Source organism: Chamaea fasciata, unplaced genomic scaffold, assembly GCF_029207755.1.
Source record: "Chamaea fasciata isolate MVZ Bird 193981 ecotype frontalis unplaced genomic scaffold, bChaFas1.0.hap1 SCAF_16, whole genome shotgun sequence".
In the NCBI taxonomy this organism is placed as follows: Eukaryota; Metazoa; Chordata; class Aves; order Passeriformes; family Sylviidae; genus Chamaea; species Chamaea fasciata.
In genome coordinates this window covers 14,297,319-14,314,810 of record NW_027094101.1, presented here as the reverse complement: position 1 = coordinate 14,314,810, position 17,492 = coordinate 14,297,319, and the positions used below count along the sequence as shown (strand labels likewise).

General features: G+C 59.0%; 1 protein-coding gene across 2 annotated transcripts; it reads right to left on the bottom strand.

The window, feature by feature from the left end:
* Positions 1–65: 65 nt before the first annotated feature.
* Positions 66–16,639, bottom strand: NLRC3 (NLR family CARD domain containing 3). Of its 2 annotated transcripts, XM_066198304.1 has the most exons (17): positions 16,340–16,639; positions 7,522–9,256; positions 6,862–6,948; positions 6,105–6,188; positions 5,782–5,865; positions 5,198–5,281; positions 5,007–5,090; positions 4,499–4,582; positions 3,709–3,792; positions 3,224–3,307; positions 3,039–3,122; positions 2,695–2,778; positions 2,119–2,202; positions 1,926–2,009; positions 1,624–1,707; positions 1,352–1,435; positions 66–883 (listed from the first exon to the last, which is right to left on the bottom strand). In XM_066198304.1, the coding sequence occupies exons 1-17, from the start codon at positions 16,401–16,403 to the stop codon at positions 793–795; spliced, it is 3,069 nt and encodes a 1,022-aa protein (XP_066054401.1). In that variant the 5' UTR covers positions 16,404–16,639; the 3' UTR covers positions 66–792. The 2 variants fall into 2 exon arrangements, with proteins under 2 accessions (XP_066054401.1, XP_066054402.1); XM_066198305.1 differs by lacking the exon at positions 5,198–5,281.
* Between the last annotated feature and the right edge of the window lie 853 nt (positions 16,640–17,492).

Genomic DNA, 17,492 nt, shown 5'->3' with positions numbered 1-17,492 from the left:
CGGGGAGACCTATCCCAAGGTCACAGAACACCAGTGACAACAGCAGGAGATCCAAGAGCTCCAGCCTGAAGCTGAGAGGCAGAACTTTGAGCTGAGGCAGTCCTGGTGAAGAAAGCCCACCCTCAAGCAGTGCAGTTCCTCTTACATTCACCCTCCTACTCCTTCATTTTCCTGAGGACTCTTTATTTCCCAAGGTCTCTCTGGATGGTTCTGCTCCTGTGCCTTAGGTTACCTCTCTCTTCGATACAGAGCAGCTCTACCAAACACTTCAGGTGTGTCTGGCCAGCACCAACTTATTACTGAGGGCACAGCAACAGCCAGGACCTGCTGGAAGTGCCCAGGTCCACAGCCCCACTCCCATCTAAGCAGGGCAGCAGCAAATCTCTCCTGTCCATCTGGAGTTTGAAGGGAAGCCTGCAGGACTGGGCTGTTTTTAGCCAGGGGTGACAAAGCACCAGGGAGATCACAGGAGGAGTTGCCACCAGCAGATAAATCACCCACAAAATCAAGGTCTGGCACATGGCATCTGCCCCTCCTCACTCCTTTTTGCGTTTCCCACATTCCTTGAAGCTCCCTCGGGGCCTGGATGAACACAGACATGGGCATACACATCCCTCAGTTTTCAACGTGAGCCTTGACCCTCTTACACTCCTGATCCGACACCCTTGGTCCTCCTGGGCTGTGCCAGGAGCTCAGGAGCTTTCCTTGCCCCAGTTCTCATCCCTGAGATGGGCTCCAAGGAGCTCTCTGCAGTCCCCCAGGCCAGAGGGACCCCCGGACCTCCAGGCCCCCTCACACGTCCACGATGCAGTCGGGCGAGTTTGTCCGGATGGTGTCTGAGATCATCTTGGCTCCCGACTGCCCGATGCAATTCCCCTGCAGGCTGGGAGCAAAGACAGGAGCTCAGGCTGGGCCACGAGGCACAGCAGGATCCTTTGTGGGGACAGGAGATGCTGCCCAGCTTTGCACCAGCATCCGGCATCACCCGTGCCTGCCCCACTCCACGCAGGACCTTGCTCAAGGGCGCTCTGGGCTTGAGAGCCCTGAGGCAGCCAAGAGAGGAGCTGGAGACAGCCCTGGACAGCTGGAGCGGCTCAGCCACTTCTTCCCTGGAACGTTCTGGAGAGTATTTGTCTTTGGTGGTGGTTCTTTGGCCCAGAGGCATCCCTGGAGAGGAGCCGAGGGGCCTGGAGCTGTGTGGGGGTGGTGGCTGTCACTCTGAGAGGAGCACGGGATGCCCCTGCCCTGCGGGCAGCCAGGGATGGGCCGTGCTGCCAGTGGAGAAGGTCCCTGGATGGTTCCCATGGTCTCCCCATCCCTGCCTTTCCCACCCACTGCAGCAGACACTTACTTGATGTAGGTGAGGCCGTGGTTGCCCTTCAGGGCCGTGGCGATGCAGATGGCTCCGTCCATGCCCAGGGAGTTTTCCTGCAGGCTGCGGGAGGCAGGAGGGTCAGACACCACCACGTGTGGCCACCAGGAGGGAATGCATGCACTGGGCGTTGGGAACAGCCCCCTGCTCAGGGTCTGCCCTTCTGAGAACCGCTGGCTCGGCCATCCCACGCTCTTCCCTAAGGGAATGTCTGGAATGTTCCTGGCCCAGCCTGGCAGTGGGACACTCACCTGAGCCAGCGGAGGCTGCGGTTCACTCTCAGCGCGCTGGCCACGGCCTTGGCCCCCGCCACGCCCAGGGAGTTACCCCGCAGGCTGCAAAGCAAACCAAGGCAGCAGTGAGGAGGGGACAGCCCGGGGTGGCCCCAAATGAGGGCAGGGGGAGAAGTGACCGCACACAGCCAGTCCAGGGACGGGTCTGGGAGATCACCGAGCAAGGGGAGCAGCAGTGCTGGGCCAAGGGCCAGGCTCTCAGACACCCCAGGGGTCAGTGGCACTGCCATGGGCACTTGGTGGCCCCATGGAGCACTTACTCCAGGATCTGCAGGCTCTTGTTGACCTTCAAGGCTTCTGCCAGGGCTTGGGCACCGGCCGCGCTAACTGAAGCCACTTGGAGGCTGCAAGGGAACAGGGACCCTTCAGCACTTTATCCTGAGGTGGCCATGATGTGTTAATTAGGATAATTAGGCTGTGACACCAGGGCCCTGCTGCGGCCCGGGTACTCACTGGAGATCTGCCAGGGTGGTGTTGACCTTCAGGGCAGCGGAGAGCGCAGCCATTCCCTCGTCTCCAATGGCATTCTCCTGCAGGCTGGGACAGAAGTGCTGCCTGTGCCTGTGGCCTGGGAACCAGGAGCAGGGACAGGGCAGCCAGCACAGGGCCCAGCATTCCCAAATCCCTTGGGGAAGCTCCTGGGCCGCAAGGCATTTAGAGCATCCCCAGCCACGGACACGCAGTGGGGACACAGCAGATTTCCAGTGCCAAAAGGGACTCCAGAAGGTCTGGAGAGGGACTTTGGACAAGGGTTTGCAGGAACAGGATGAGGGGGAATGGCTTCCCACTGCCAGAGGGTAAGACTAGATGGGATATTGGGAAGAATGAGGTGGGGAGGCCCTGGCACAGGGTGCCCAGAGAAGCTGTGGCTGCCCCTGGATCCCTGGAGATGTCCAAGGCCAGGTTGGATGGGGCTTGGAGCAGCCTGGGATAGTGCAGGTGTGTCTGCCCATGGCAGGGGTGGAACTGGATGAGCTTTAAGAGCCCTTCCAGTAGGGCCCAGGAGTCATCCACCTGTGTCTCACTTACTCGAGGCTGGACAGGCTGCTGTTGGACTGTAGTGCTTGTGCCAGGGCCGTGGCTGTTTTGGCCTGGATGAAGTTCCACTGCAAGCTGCAAACAGGAGAAAATGAGAGGTGTAGCCTTGAGCTGTGAGCGTGCCCTGATCCATCCAGGCTCCACACCCATCTGCACCCATCCAGGGATGTGCAAGACCCCGTGGGTCCATCTGGGATGTCACAGCACCCCTCCCATGGAGGATGGCCCAGGAGTGCCACTGTCACAGCCTGGAGGGGCTGAGGGCCAGGAGCAGTGTCCCTGCCCATGTCCATGCAAGGGGCCCCAAACCCAGCCCCTTGCAGGGGAAAACTCACTGCAGGGACGTGAGTGCCCGGTTCTCTTTGATGGCCAAAGCGATGGCCCTGCCCCCGTCATCCTGCAGCAGGTTGGCCGCCAAGCTGCGGGGACAGAGCGCTCAAGTCACACAGGAGAAGTTGAGGACAGCTCCAGGGACACCACGGGGTGGTCTGGGTGCCCTCCTGGGGCCCATGGCACTTACTCCAACTTCCTGAGGGTGCTGTTGCTCCGCAGGGCACGGGCAATGGCAGGGCCGCCCTCCTTGCTGATGGAATTCTCCCGGAGGCTGGGGAAAGACATGGGCTGGGGAGGAGCAGCCAAGGCAGGGCTGGATCAGCTGCTCCCCCAGTGCCCCCTTTGCCTCCTGCTCTGGGCCTGAGGCCATCAACCAAGTAAAGCAGCTTGCCTGACCACCCCCATCAGCTCCTGCACCTCCATTCCCTGTTTCCTGTGGGCACGGGTGGCCCATCAGGGCCTCCCATCCCCGCTGCCATCCTCTCATTCCAAGACGTGGCTGAATGAATATTGTCCCAAAGGGAGAGAGATAAAGACGGAGGGAAGTTCCTCACAGCTGGAGGAGGAACCAAAGCTGCTTTGAGCATCCCAGAGCACTTGAAAAGCTGCTGAAAAGCTCCCAGGTGTCAGCAGCAGCTTTTGGCCAGGGTGGCTGGAGGGGCTGTCACTTACTTGAGGCTGAGGAGTCCCCTGTTGGAGCAGAGAGCTGCTGTCAGTGCTGTGACCCCTGTGCTGCTGATGGAGTTGCTCTGGAGACTGAGACAAACAGGGAAGGTGTGAGGATGGGCCAGTCTTGGCATCACAGGTGGGCTGCAGGGTCATGTTTGGGGTGGAAAGTGCCCATTTAATTGAGAGAAAGGCATCTCCCAGCCACAGGGAACGGGGAGCCAAGGCAGAAGGACCAACACTGGAGAATCCAGGGTGGGATCAGCCATTCCTGCTCGCCATGGCAGCGCCAGAGGGGACAGGGTTTGCCAGCCTTGTCCCCACCTGTCACTGTGGCTGCTGGCTCAGCTGGGAGTGTGGCTCCCGTGGGTTTGGGATCCTTGTCACAGGGCCAGAACAGGGCACAGCCGCTCAACCCCAGGAGCCATCAGCCCTCTCCAGCTGCTGTTTCCACCGGGAATGAAGGCTGCACCATTCCAGCCTGATTCTGCCAGGCTCCAGCCCATTACCTCCCTCCTTAGCCAATTCCCTACACTTTCAAGAAAGAGAGCACCCAAAGCTACAGATTTCCTCCAAGCCAGAATAAAAAGTCATCACTGGATTTTAGGACTAATTCTGCCAGTGCCCCTTGGTGCAGGCAGGGCCAGCCTGGCTGCTGCTGGAGCTGCCACATCCAGGGAATGTGGAGTGGGACAGACATGGGGAGGGGCTGCGGGCTTGAAGGGCAACAGATTTTGCTGTAAGGAGGAGGCTGGGCTCTGGTGTCAAGGAGTCCAGGCACGGAGAGGGAACTTACTCAAGGCTTTGCAGGCTGTGGTTCACCCTCAGAGCTTCGGCCAAGGCAATGGAGCCGTTGTCTCCCACCGAGTTGCTCGAGAGTCTGAGACACAAGAGGAAGCCTGAAACTGCCAGCAAGGGATTTACCTCCCCCAGGCTCTTCCTGCTGCAGCAATGAGCATGAACTCGCTGCCACCTCATTTCCCACCTACATACACCTCTGTTCTCCTGGCTGGTTTGAGCTGGAATAGCTTCTAATATTTCCCCAGGGCATGGAGCCCTGCTGCTTCCCTCTGCCAGAGGGGAGATGGCTTCTCCTTTCTTTAAGCGGCTCCCTGCATCCCTGCAGATACAGAGAGCATCTCCACAGGGCTGTTCCAAAGGCTCTGCTCTCTCTATCCACACCAACCCCCTGGGCAGAGCCAGCGGTGTCCCTCCCGCCTGTCACATGCCCCTTTCCTGCCACTCCTGCCCACAGATCCCGGGAGAAGTGGCACTGCCATCCCTCCACCTCATGCCGTGCTCACTTCAGCTCCCTCAGGCTGCAGTTCTGTTTCAGCGCCTCCGCGATTTTCCGGGCGCCCTGGGCTCCGATGTCGTTTTTCTGCAGGCTGCAAAAGTGAGGGAGGCACCTGTAAATGCCAGGTGCCACATCCCCATCGGTGGCACCACACCCTGCTGGGTGGCCAGAGGGGGCCACCACGTCCTGGTCACTCACTGCAGGGTCACCAGCCTGTGGTTGGTCAGCAGGGCCTCGGCCAGGAAGGCGGCCCCGTCCTCCTTGATGGAATTGTGCTGGAGGCTGTGGGAGACAGGAGTGAAGCCGTGTGCGGATGCTGCCACAGCAGGGCCAGGGGCTGTGCAGGGCTGCAGGGCAGTGGCCGCCTGCCCTGGAGTTTGCTCGTCCTTGTCCCTGGCTCGAGAAAGGGGTCTGACCACCAAGCATCCCTGACCAGGAGTCTCCTTCCCTCCTCTCCTGTGGGATATCCTTTCTTCCACGAAACAGCACCCTGGGAGCTCCCATGGCCAGAAAGGGCCTCAGTCTGGACCTCAACCCCAGCCCCAAGGCACTGAAGGCAAGAGGCAGGAGAATCCCAGTTTCTGGCCCGGGGCTGCCCCAGTTCCTGCTCTGTGCCAGCTGCTCTCGTGTTCACTGCCCAGCACAGCTGACCCAGGGTGTGCCCAGGGTGTCCCCAGGTGCTGCCCCTGGAGCCTGGGGAACCCCAGCGGGACAGAAGAGGGATGGAAGGAGTCCTGCCCTGGGGATCTGCTCCAGGTGGTGCTACAGAGGTTGACACTTACTTAAAGGAGAGCAGGATTTGGTTATTTTTCAGGGCATCGCCCAGGGCTTTTGCTCCGGTGGGGCCGATGGCGTTGCTCCGCAGGCTGGGGTGGGACGGGCAGAAAAGCCAAGGTTAGCAAAGCTGGACTGGCACGGGCCCAGTTTAAGCCAGATGCCTCCACGTGGCACCGCCGAGGTGGGACACCAGGGCAGCAGCTTGTGGTGGTGGCTTTAGGGGCTGCAGACCCTCCCCAGCTCAGTCAGGCCAGGTGGGATCCAGCCCTGCCGTGGGCAGGGAATGGTTCCCAGTGGGAATGTGAGCTGGGGAAGGGGGAATACTTACTCCAGCACCATCAGGCTCCTGTTCACCAGCAGAGACCTAGCCAGAGCTTTGGCTCCCTTGTTGCTGATCTGATTTTCTGCCAAGCTGCCCAGAAAAAGGAAAACTGGGTGTTTTTCCAGAGGAAAAGGAGACTTTCACAGACCCTGGCATGTCCCAGGACACAGCTGGGATGGTGAGCAGAGAAGAGCCACGGGGAGCATTTGGTTCATGGTACAACCAAAGTGATGGATGTTCTCCTGGGGTGGACACCAGGCACGGGCTGCAAGGACCCTTTCTGGACATAAAATTCATTTGTGTCCTATGAAGGAGCTCAGATGGCAGCATGGGGAACTCTGTGAAGCCTTGAGGAAGAGCAGGAGGTGGGGAAAGCGGGAACCCCTGTCTGGGATGAGGCACCTCCCTCTATGGGGGCCAGGAGCCCGTCCCCTCCATGCTGCAGGTGCTCCATGCAGAGCCTCGAGTGCCCAGCGATCTGCTGTGACCCTGGGGAGTGGTTTGTTGGGATAACCCAAGGATTTATTGACTTTTTTTTAGGAACCTTGAGGAGGCAGAGGTTCCAGGAAGACTGGGCAAGACAGCCCGGGGTAAGGTCACTGTGCCTGGGCGCAAGGGATCGTGTGGGGCTGTCCTTGTCATTAGGCACCCTGGGGAGCCGGTGGGAGAAACACTCCTGGGGGATCCTCACCCTGGTTTTACCTCACCCCCAGCTCCATGGTGCATCCCCAGGACATCCCATCTGCTCTGGGCCACGTCCTACCTGAGCTTCTGGATCTGGCAGTCCTTCACACTCAGCACACTGCCCAGCAGCTCCATCTCACCATCCTTGAACTGGTTATTGTCTAGCCTGCAGAAGACACAAGGAAAGAGCAAGAGCAAGGGTTTGGAGAACAAACTGGAGAAAGGAGGATCCTCCCATGACATCTGCCTGTCCCAGGTGGAGAAGCTCAAGGACAGAAGCGGAGCTGACCCCAGTGCCACCCCCAGGGCAGCTCTCTGCAGGTGGACATTTGGTGGACCCACATCTCCACTGACACCTGGGATTGTGAGTCACAGGGGAGAGAGAGCCCATTGCAGCCTCCAGTACATAGAGGAGACTTACAGCAGGGAACAGGATTAAACTAAAAGAGGAGAGATTTAGATTAGAAGTTAGGATGAAATTTTTCCCTGTGAGGGTGGGCAGGCCCTGGCACAGGATGCCCAGAGAAGCTGTGGCTGCCTCTGGATCCCTGGAAGTGTCCAAGGCCAGGCTGGATGGGGCTTGGAGCAACCTGGGATAGTGGAAGGTGTCCCTGCCCATGGCAGAGGGTGGCACTGGATGAGCTGTAAGGTTCCTTCCAACCCAAACCGTGCTGTGATTCCCCAGTCACAGCCTGGCACCTCTCCTTGCTTCTCCTGGTGCAATCCCGGCAGGACTCACCTGAGGTTGCGGCAGAAGAGGAGCTGGGAGAGCAGGCTCTTACAGACATTGTAGGTGAGGCAGTTGGAGAGGTTTGTCTCCTCCAGGCAGACATCAGAGACCTGCAGGAGATAAGCCAGGGCAGAGCAGTTGATGGGGGTGAGCATCCCGGCCAAGCTCTCGCTCCTCATGGCCTCCTCCACGGCCTTGGCCGTGTCCGTGTGCTGCATCTCGTGCAGGCAGCGCATGGCGTTGACGGCGCGCGAGGACACGGCCAGCTCGGCGTTCAGGCAGTCCTGCAGCACACCGATGGCCTGGCTCCTGAGCCCAACGTGCTCGTCCTTCACCAGCAGCCACCCCGAGAGCAGCTTGTTCACCCGCGGGGACAGCAGCCCCGAGAGGAAGCGGATGAAGACGTCCAGGTGCCTGTCCTCGGCCTGCAGCGCCCTCTGAACCGCGCTGCGGAAGTGGCTGAGGAGGCCCAGCTTGGGCCAGGACACGCCGCTCTCCGCGAACAGGTCGAAGATGGCCCGCTTGGCCGCCGTGTAGTAATAAAGGGCCGCCAGGAACTCCTGGATGGTCAGGTGGGAGAAGTAGTAGGCAGTGGAGGCCTGCATGTCCTCCTTGAGCAGGAGGCAGGTGGAGAGGCTGCCGTGCAGCAGGGACAGGTCGATGCCGTAGGCCTTCATGTCCTGCTCGTAGAACACGTGTTTCCTCCGCAGCAGCCCGTAAAAGGCCAGCCTGCCCAGGCTGCCCACCAGCTTCTTGCTGGTGTTCACAGCCTGCTCAGTCCTGAGGGTTTCTCTCGGCTTTTCCAGCCAGTCACCGCTCAGAGCCATTTTAAAATAATAGGAGTAGATTTCTGTCAGGGTGCTGGGGACCACGGATTCTTCTTGGGATTGATCGCTGCTGTGGCTCAGGAAATAAGCAATTGAGGAGCCAGAAATCCAGCAAAAGCCAGGAATGGTGCACAGGACGCGTAGTGATCTGTTAGCCCTGATGTGCTGCAGGACTTGGCTGGACAGATCTCTGTTGTCCAGGAACTTCTGGTCCAAGAAGTCCTTCATCTCTGCATCCCCAAACCCTCGGATTTCCGTCATCCGGTCCACCAGCCCGCTGGGAATCTGCCTGGCCGCCGCCGGCCGCGACGTCACCCACACAGAGACCTCCTGCAGCAGGTTCCCCCTTATAATGTTGGTGATCAGGTTGTCCACTTGGATCTCCTTTTTGGGATCGGTGCAAACCACCGTGTTGGAGAAATCCAAGGGGGTCTTGAACTCATCCAGGCCGTCGAGGATGAGCAGGGTGCGGGCCAAGGTGCAGCCGGGCTCGGTGATGTGAGGGAAGGCCAAGCAGACGAGGCGCTCGGCAGAGAGCTTCTCATGGGTGTTCAGCTCCCGGAAGGTGAGGGGCAGCACAAACAGGATGTCCCTGTTGATCTCCCCCTTGGCCCAGCTGCGGACAAACAGCTTCACCAGGGTGCTCTTGCCCATCCCGGCCACGCCAATGGTGACAGAGATCCGAGGGGGGATGCTGACTTTGGAGAGAGGCAGGAACAGCTTCTCCAGGGGGATGCTCTTGGACACGTTTGGCAGGCCTTTGGTGGTTTCAACCTGCAGGATGTCGTGCTCCTTCTGCTGGATGTCGGTCAGGCCTTCCACCAGCAGCAGGTTGGTGAGGCGCTGCAGGGCTCCTGTCTCCAGGCCATTCCCACAGGAGCTCTGGAGGTTCTCCAGGTGCTTCTCCACCATGGGTTCTGCACAGAGAAATGAAAAAGGGGTGAGGAGCAAGAGGAGGAACCACAAAGGCCAAGAGGAGGAACCACAAAGGCAAATGACAGGAGCTGCTTCACTTTTCTGCCATGCCCATGCTGAGGGAAACCTCGTGGAGCCCTTGCAGCCTGGTGGGAAGGATGGCAGGGCTCAGAGGGCACCAGTAGGCCTAAAGGGCCCTGCTCAGCGTCACAGTCAGTCCAGGAGCCCCTTTAAGGTCAGCCCTGGGCTGTCATCCTCAGCTAAAGCTGTTGGAGCTAGATCTTGGTCTTGGACCTCATTACTCTGCCCTTGCCTGGTGGCCACTGGAATGTGGCTGAAGCTGGTTGCCCTTGCTGGGCCTGATCCTGACCTCTCGATTGACTTCCCAGCTTGACTTAATTCCTGCCTCATTGCTGTGGACCCTCTGATGAACTCAACTCTTGACTGAGTTGGTGGTCACCTCTGGACCTGTCCTGCTCACCCGGCTCAGGTGTCACAGTGAAATAAAACCCTCCAGCAAAGGCTGAACAAGCAGAGGATAATGGTGTGAGGGATTTGGAGCAGACAGCAGCTGAGGCTGGAGCCTTCCAGCCAGGAGGGAAATCAGGGAGACCTCTCCTGGCAGGAGGGTTGCACAGGGAGCCTGAAATTGGGGCAGCCACCAGCGGCCGGGTGAGGGTCAGCCGTCCTTTTCCTGTTCCCAGCCTGGCACTGGGACTGGCTGGTGTGACCTGGACAGTGAGGACATCAAAAATTCCTCAGGCTGTCCAGAGAGGTGTGCAGAGGGCGGTGAGGGGCCTGGAGGAAGGTCCCTCAGACCTGGCAGAGAGCCCTTGTCACCCCTGGCTGTGTCCAGCGGAGTCCCTGCGATGGCACCACCGCTTGCACAGATGCTCCCAGCAGAGCTGCCACCTCCCCCCAGCTCTGTGCCCACCTCGGGGTGCTCCAGCCAGCACCAGGCCACGTGCGCAGCCCCCCTGGCTGGGCTGCCTACCATGGACAGGGATGTGGAGGTGGAGCTGCGAGCTGGAGGTGTCGATGAAGCTCTGCAGGGACTGGGAGGCGTGGCTGCCCTTGCCAGCCAGGACATCCACCAGGGCTCTCACCTGCTCGGGCAGGGGGCTTGCTGCCTGCACCTGGGCAGCCTCCTGGGCCCTCAGGAGCTCCAGCCCGCACAGGTGGGAGATGATTTCCTCCAGGAGCTGCCGGGAGACGGACCTGGGCAGCTGCCGGCAGTACCGATTGATCCAGGCCCCTGCGGGACACGACAGAGGGACGGGTGGGTCCTGGACCGGCCCTGGGAATGTGGCTGAGGGGTGGCAGGGAAAGGCAGCAGTGCAGAATTGCCTCTGACTCTGAAGGTAGCAGGGGTGAGCTGGAGCCCCCAGAGTGCCCTGCCCGAGCCCTCCTTGCCGTGATGCCGTCCCAAAGCCCTGGCAGGAGCCTTTGTTAGGAGCCGCTGGGTCAGGGCAGCGGCTACTGAAATTAGAGCCAAAGAGACTGAAGAACACGATCATGAAATGGTGTTTTCTCCTGGAATCCAAACCCATGCAGAGAAAAAAGTCTGAGCAAGATGATTTCTCTCCAGAGCCAGCCGTTCCCCTGGTGCCGGTACAGCACTGCCTTGGATCTGCTCTCACCTTGGTGCCCCACTTCGTCCCATTCCTGACTCCAGAACTCTCCCAAGGTGACAGATCTGCCCAGCCACCACTCACCTTCCATCAGAGGCCTCCTGTGACATGGGTGGTCCCTGGGTGAGGAGCACTGTGGTGGCAGCAGGGTCCCATGGGCCACCCCGTGTCCCCCTGGCCAGCTCACAGCACCACCCAGGGTTCCTCAACCCCTGCCCATGTCCCTGGTGGAAGAAGAGGAGAAGCATGAGGAGCAGTGTGGGAGGGAGCCCACTCTGAGCTGTCCTGGTGCTGGGTGTGGTTGAGGCAGGGGTTCCTTCACCAGCTTTTGGCTCACAGAGTCCCCTCCACGGGGCCTGGCAGGGGCACAGCTGGGCCCTCCACGCTGCAGCAGCTTGGCCCAGACCTCAAGTGCCACACACGTGGTGCCTTCACCACCAGCACTGACACCACGACCTTTCTCAAGCACAGTGATGCATTAGTTGCCCTGACAATGGCCCTGTGGCTCACCTGGGGAGCACCCCAGTGTCACCACTGTCACCAGGGCTGGGAACTGGCCTTGTACACTCTTCTCTGTGTTGTGAAGGAAGTTGCGAGGCAGCAGGCAGAGTCATGAAGGGCCTGTTTTGGTTTCAAACCGACCTTGCCCCCATCCAGAGCCTCCACCAGGGCTTGCTGAGCGTGGCCATCACCACATCCTGTTGCAGAGCTCGGAGGATGCTCTGAATCATCCCCCAGAGAAGAAGCATCTACCTGCTGCCTCCCCATGAGCTGCTGCCAAACCACACTGAGGGCTCGGTGTTTATTTTTAAGAAGTGTATCTGCTCAGAGACCTGTTGTTCTTCAAGCAGAAGTGGAGAGGGAAATGTCTCCATGCCTGAGAGCGCTCCCTGCTCCACCTGTGTTAGAGGCACTGCTGTGGCCTCTCCACCAGCTCCAAAGTCATCTCCAGGCACTGGCCGTGTCCAGATGGGAACTCCTGGGCCCCAGGGGATGGCTGATCACAGGAGCAATGCACACACAGTGTCTCAGGGCCTGTGTCCTGGCATCTTTCCTCCCCTCCACCTGGCCTACAGGATGCTCTGGATCCATGCTGGCCAGAGGCTCTGCAAGGGAGACCCTGCCCACAGACAGCCTTGCCTTTGTCAAACCCCCCCGAGGGGGACGTGGGCACTGTGGGGGCTTTGATGCAGCCTCACCAACAGGTACAGGTAACGCTCCTTTCTTTGGTCAAACCTCTTCTAGGGAGAAAGCACAGATGTAGATGGACCAGGAAAACCTGGCAGAGTTTCTGGTCCCTGATGAGCCTGGAGCTTCATCTGTTCATCCTCCTTCCCAGGGATCTATGCTGGGCTTTATTTCTCCCAGCAGAAGCACAAGACTGCAGAAGGTGGCCAGGCTGCAGGAGGGACCTGGCAGTGTCCCCAGGGCTGAGTCCCTCACAGACCATGGCTGGATCTCCCATCAAGACAGGTGGCATGTCCTACAGAGTGGGGAAAGTGACAGAAGCTGCTGGGTGACAAAGCCCCAGCCCAGCCCCGCCTGCCCAGGTGGTTCTTGACAAGCCCCTGCAGGGCTGGGAGGTGCTGTTGGAGCAGGGTCTGAGCCCACTGCCCTTCCCTTCAGGATGGAAGCCTGCCCAGCTCTGAGCCCCTGGGACCAGTGGTGTCAGAGGAGCAGGAGCCTCTGGCAATGGTGGTGATCCCACAGCAAAGCCCTTTTCTCCAGACTGGGAGCAGCAGGGCCCCAGCAGTAGCTCTTACTCATCACCCCCCAGGCAGTGGCCTGGTCAGTGAAGATCCCATCAATTAAAGGAGCTCAGTGAGCAATTCACAGCAAAATGTTCACCCTTTGATGTGCTCCTGTCCCTAACTGGCCTGGGAAGTTCAATTAAGCCTTTGCAGTCCCCAGGTCTGTCTCTGATCTTTGCTGTGTAAGCCAGAACACAGCCAGAATGAAAGGGGGGTTGCTGCTTGCAGCGATGCTCCCTGCCGCCCTTCCTCTGACACGTGGCCCTTTGATGGGGGAAACCTGCTCCAGCCCCAGAGTGTTTGATGCTGTCCTCTGGTGCTCCTTCAAAAACCAGCAGCTGTGGGCCGGCTCGTGCAGAGACATCTCACTGGGAGAATAAAGCAGCAGAGGAAATAATGGAGCGGTTGCAACTTTTTTCTGGTTCCAGTAGTTTCAGGTGCAGCTCAAGGATCACACAGGGCTGCTGGAAGCTGTGTCCTGAGGGGCTGGAGGGAGTTAGCAGCTCTCACAAGAGCTGTCTGAAGGGTAAGGGCCAGCCAAAGCCAAGCTCCATAACCCCTACAGGGATCCAGGTGTGTCCAGAATGGGACCCAGCTCATTCCAAAGGCTGCTGGCCATGAGGTGTCCATCCTGCACATCCAGGTGTGCAGCTTTGCCTGGTCAGGATCCAGCAGGGACAATGTCCCACCAGCAGCCAGAGGAGCAGGGATACAGGTTTGTGTCTGCCCTGCCTTGCCTGTGTCCCCAGGGAAGCAGGGATAAGGGGCTGGAGGGTGGGAGGCTGCCCAGCCAAACTGCTGAATGGCACCTGCAAGCCCCAGGGAGGAAAACAGGGATTTTCTTGGCAAGAATTTGGCATTAACACCTTTTTTTTGTTTCGTTTTTTTGTGCTTAGTGTGGTCCACAGGTCCAGCCCAGGACAAAATCCTCTCCTCTAGGGATGTTTGGACAACATTGATGAGTTCTTCCAGCAGCTCCAATCTCACCAACCCTATATCCCACCTGAGAGTCCCCTGCCCAAAACCCATCAGTGCTGGGAGCCACAAGCCCCGTGCTGGAGGGTGCCCACCACGCGCTGTGGTTTTCACTGTGCCCATCCTGTTCAGGATTCAAACTCTTGACACCAACAGAGAACATGGGCCTGGATGTAGCTGCTCCTGCTCATGTCTGGCTCTAATTACGTACATGCAGTTTCACTCCTGGAAGTCCAACATGATCAGAGCAGCATCCAGGGAATCCAGGATGAAGGGACAGTCCTGTGGTGCCCACAGCATGAAGCTGTCTGGAGACAACAGGCATTTACTGCCTCCCAGATCTTCCTCCTGCCCCAGACAGATCCATCACCCTGAGCCTTAGGAACCTGCTGAGGACCTGGGACCATGCCAGGCCAGGAGCTGTCCCAGCAGCACCAGGACTGCGTCAGGCGATGCCCAGCAGCTGGAAATCTGTGTTTGTCCCCCTGCAGGGGCTCGTGGGCACATTCACCAGCAGCATGGGAGGGAGGGGGTGGTTGGCACCTCGAGTGGGACTTCCCAACTCGACCCCGCCTGCTGCACTGGGCTGGGGGTGCCAAGGTCACACAGGCACCAAAGAGCTGGGCGAGAGCTCCTGGATGGCTGCATGCACCCACAGATGGAAAACAACCGAAAATGGACTGATATTTAGATAAAGTTTAAAGCTTTTTATATGAGCTAAAAAATTACGCCGTCACGCAGCACCTGCAGGAGGTGCCCACTCCAGCTCGGCTCCGCGCCCCAAACGCGCAGAAACCTCAGCCTGGCCATCTCCCTGTCCGTGTGCCACCACCGCGAGGTTTCTCGGCGCAGCCAGTGCCCCAAAGCTCCGCGGTTTGGGGTGAGGGAGCCCCGGGAGCTCAGCCCCGGCTCAGCGCCGCCCTTCCCGACACTTCCACCGTGCTCCTTCGGCGGCTCTCGGGCTCCTTCACCCGCTCGCCCTGGGCGCTTTTTCGTTATTTCTCCTGCCACGTGCCCGCCCTGAACTGCTCCCACCTCGGAGGTCAGCGAGCTGCCCGGAGATGAAAACATTTCCCAGGCCAACACCTCCCGCTGTTCCCCCGCAGCTGAGCGAATCCCGAAGGCAAGATGCAGGCTGCCACCTTTTGGCAGAATCGAAGAGATTTCACGCCGCTAATTTCTGCTAATTAAACGCTATAAAATACCTTCTGCATTATTACTCAATTATGACGCTTGCAGACTGGCAAGTAACTCAGTTATCTAAGTTTACATATGACTTCTGGTTTTTAGTCTGGATTTAATGCCAGCAAAATTTATTGCCAAATGTATTTTATGTCAAATTGAATCTCTTCCAGGTTTGAGTTTTGGCTTTTTGTTTCCTTGAACCCCATAACAGGGCACAGACACAGCAGGGGTTGAACAGGAGGTGAGGGGCCATGAAGGGGCCCTGGGCTGGATGCCAGCAATGCCAATCCCAAATCTCTTCAGAAAAAAAAAGGGAAAATCGACCTATGGGTGATTCCAAACAGCTAAAAATGAAGCTAATTTTGGGGAGGAAGCACTGCTGCACCTCACAAGCTGCAGAATGAAGTCTGATACATTTCCTGAGCTGGCCATACCCCAAGGATGCTTTACCACAGATGTGCAAACAGTTCATGGAAAAGCAGATCCTCCCAGCAAATAGCTTCTGTCTTTCACAGCCCCGGGATCTAAGGATATCAGCAGGAGGACTGGGCGGGAGCTGCTGCCAGCCCATCTCTGTCACACCCACAGCCCCAGGGCTGCTCACGGATGTGGTACCCAGTGACCTCCGGGTTTGGTCAGAACGACCTTCCTGGGCTTGCAGAGCATCCCAAAGAGCAGCTGCAAGTTCTCCAGAAAGAAAATTTTGTTCAAACGGAATATTGGGAGTGGGAGGGGTCCCCTGGCTCCCAAGGATCCTGTCTGGCTTTGGATAACTCTTCCATGTGGGGGGTGACAGCAGCCAGCCTGTGCTCCAGCAGGTTCTGTCCCCAGCAGTCCCATATTTACGGGCTACACAGTGCCCAGAAGTGTCTAAATTACAGCAGGATTAAGTCTGATGCCCTGAGGCAGCCCAGAGTGCCCGGGCTCTGTGCCCACTTGTGTGCAGGGCTGAGCTCCAGCCCCCCAGCCTGCTCCTGTGACACCTCAGGGCCCTGCCCCACTCGGTGCAATTTTGCACCGTGCCACAGGTGAGTGTGTCACTTATCTCTTCCTGTTCTCTTGGTGGTACATCTCGGAGTTAATTTTGGATGGTTCGGAAGTTAATTAGTTCAGCAAATGCCATTAAGGGCGGGGAAAGCTGCTGCACAAAGCTTTGGGCAGGCAGGACAGCTTGGCTGTGGCTGCGGCTGCCTTCATGCCCTGGCAGGCAGAGAAAGAAAGGGAAGAGAATCCGTGACATGTCCCCTGTGGGGTGCCATGCTCGTCTCCATCACTCCGGGCTCCACCCACTCCTGCCAGCCTGGTGGCCGTGCCGTGCCGTGCCGTGCCGTGCCGTGCCGTGCCGTGCCGTGCCGTGCCGTGCCGTGCCGTGCCGTGCCGGGGATCTCTGCCCAGCAGCTCCCGGCCCAGCCTCGTTGGGCCAGCAGCTCCATTTCACGTGGCCATCACAGCACCAGCTCTGCAGCAGCTTGTCCCCACGCGGGAGAGCCAAGTGCCCCCTCCCCTTCTCCCCACACCCCCCAAAGCCCCTCCAAGCCCCTACCTCGACCCCGTGCCGTCTTCCCCAGGTCGCCGTGTGAGCAGGGCAGTGGCGAGGGCATCCTCATGGCCGCGGGAGGATGCAGCCCCTCCGTGTCCCGCTCAGCTCTCTGTCCCCGGGGCTTTGCTTCCTCCTCGACGGCTGCTCGAGCCGAGGGCAGAAGCCACCCTTGCCGCTGGTGTCCCCTGCAGGTGGTGGCACCCGGGGCGGGGCGATGCTCGGGGCAGCACCTGGGGAAGGTGGGTCCGTGTTTCCCCGCCGCCCCCCGCCCGTTCCAGCCCGGTGGCTTTTGTCTCTTTTCCGTTCGCTCCTCGCCCCTTCCTGCCCTGAGTCTCGCTGATCTTCCTTCCTGTCAGTGACTACGGTGTCTACGTAAATGGGGGTGAGGGATCCGTCAAAATCCAGCAGGGTCTGAACCCCGGCAGCGGCAGCCGCGGCTCTCCCGGTGGGATGCTTTCTCCCAAAAGCCGCAAAATCGCCCCCAACCACGTCCAGACTACGGCGGTTTCCCTTAAAGCAAAACCATGAGCTCAGCCCGGCCTGGGAGAGCCGAGGGGTTTTGCTACACAACCCCCTTGCTGGCCAGGAGCGCTGGGAGTATCCCATGGAAGAGGCTGGACTTGCAGCAGTTCTGCCCTTCATTGTGCAAAGAGATAATTCCATGAGTAAATTCAAGCTGTGTCTTGAAAGAGTGGAATAAAAGGGTAGGAATAGCCTCCCTTTCCTCCAAAGCCACTCTCCTGCCCTTGCTAAATGCTTCCTGGAATTAGGATTTGTCTCCAAAGAGCTGGATCCCATCCCACCAAGGAGCCAGAGCTACCAGAGCAACAGGACCAGCGGGACCTCCCCTCCCCAGCTCCACACAGGCAGGTGGGGTCGGTCATTATTTTCCATTTTTATTCGACAAAACCCTCGACTTGTAAATCCTATAAACCTTTCGCTGCCATTCGGGCAAACGGCGGCTAATGGAGCTCCGGTGGTGGCGAGCTGGCGGGGATCAGGGTGGGCTTGCGGCCACTGAACTGTGTTTGGGAAGGAGAGGTGGGGGCAAGCAGGAATTCGGACCTCCAGCCACCACTTTGGGCTGTGTCTCCCCCAGCCTCGCCCTCTGCTCGCCCCAGGCCATGCCCAGTAAGGAATCAAAAGCTTTCCTCTG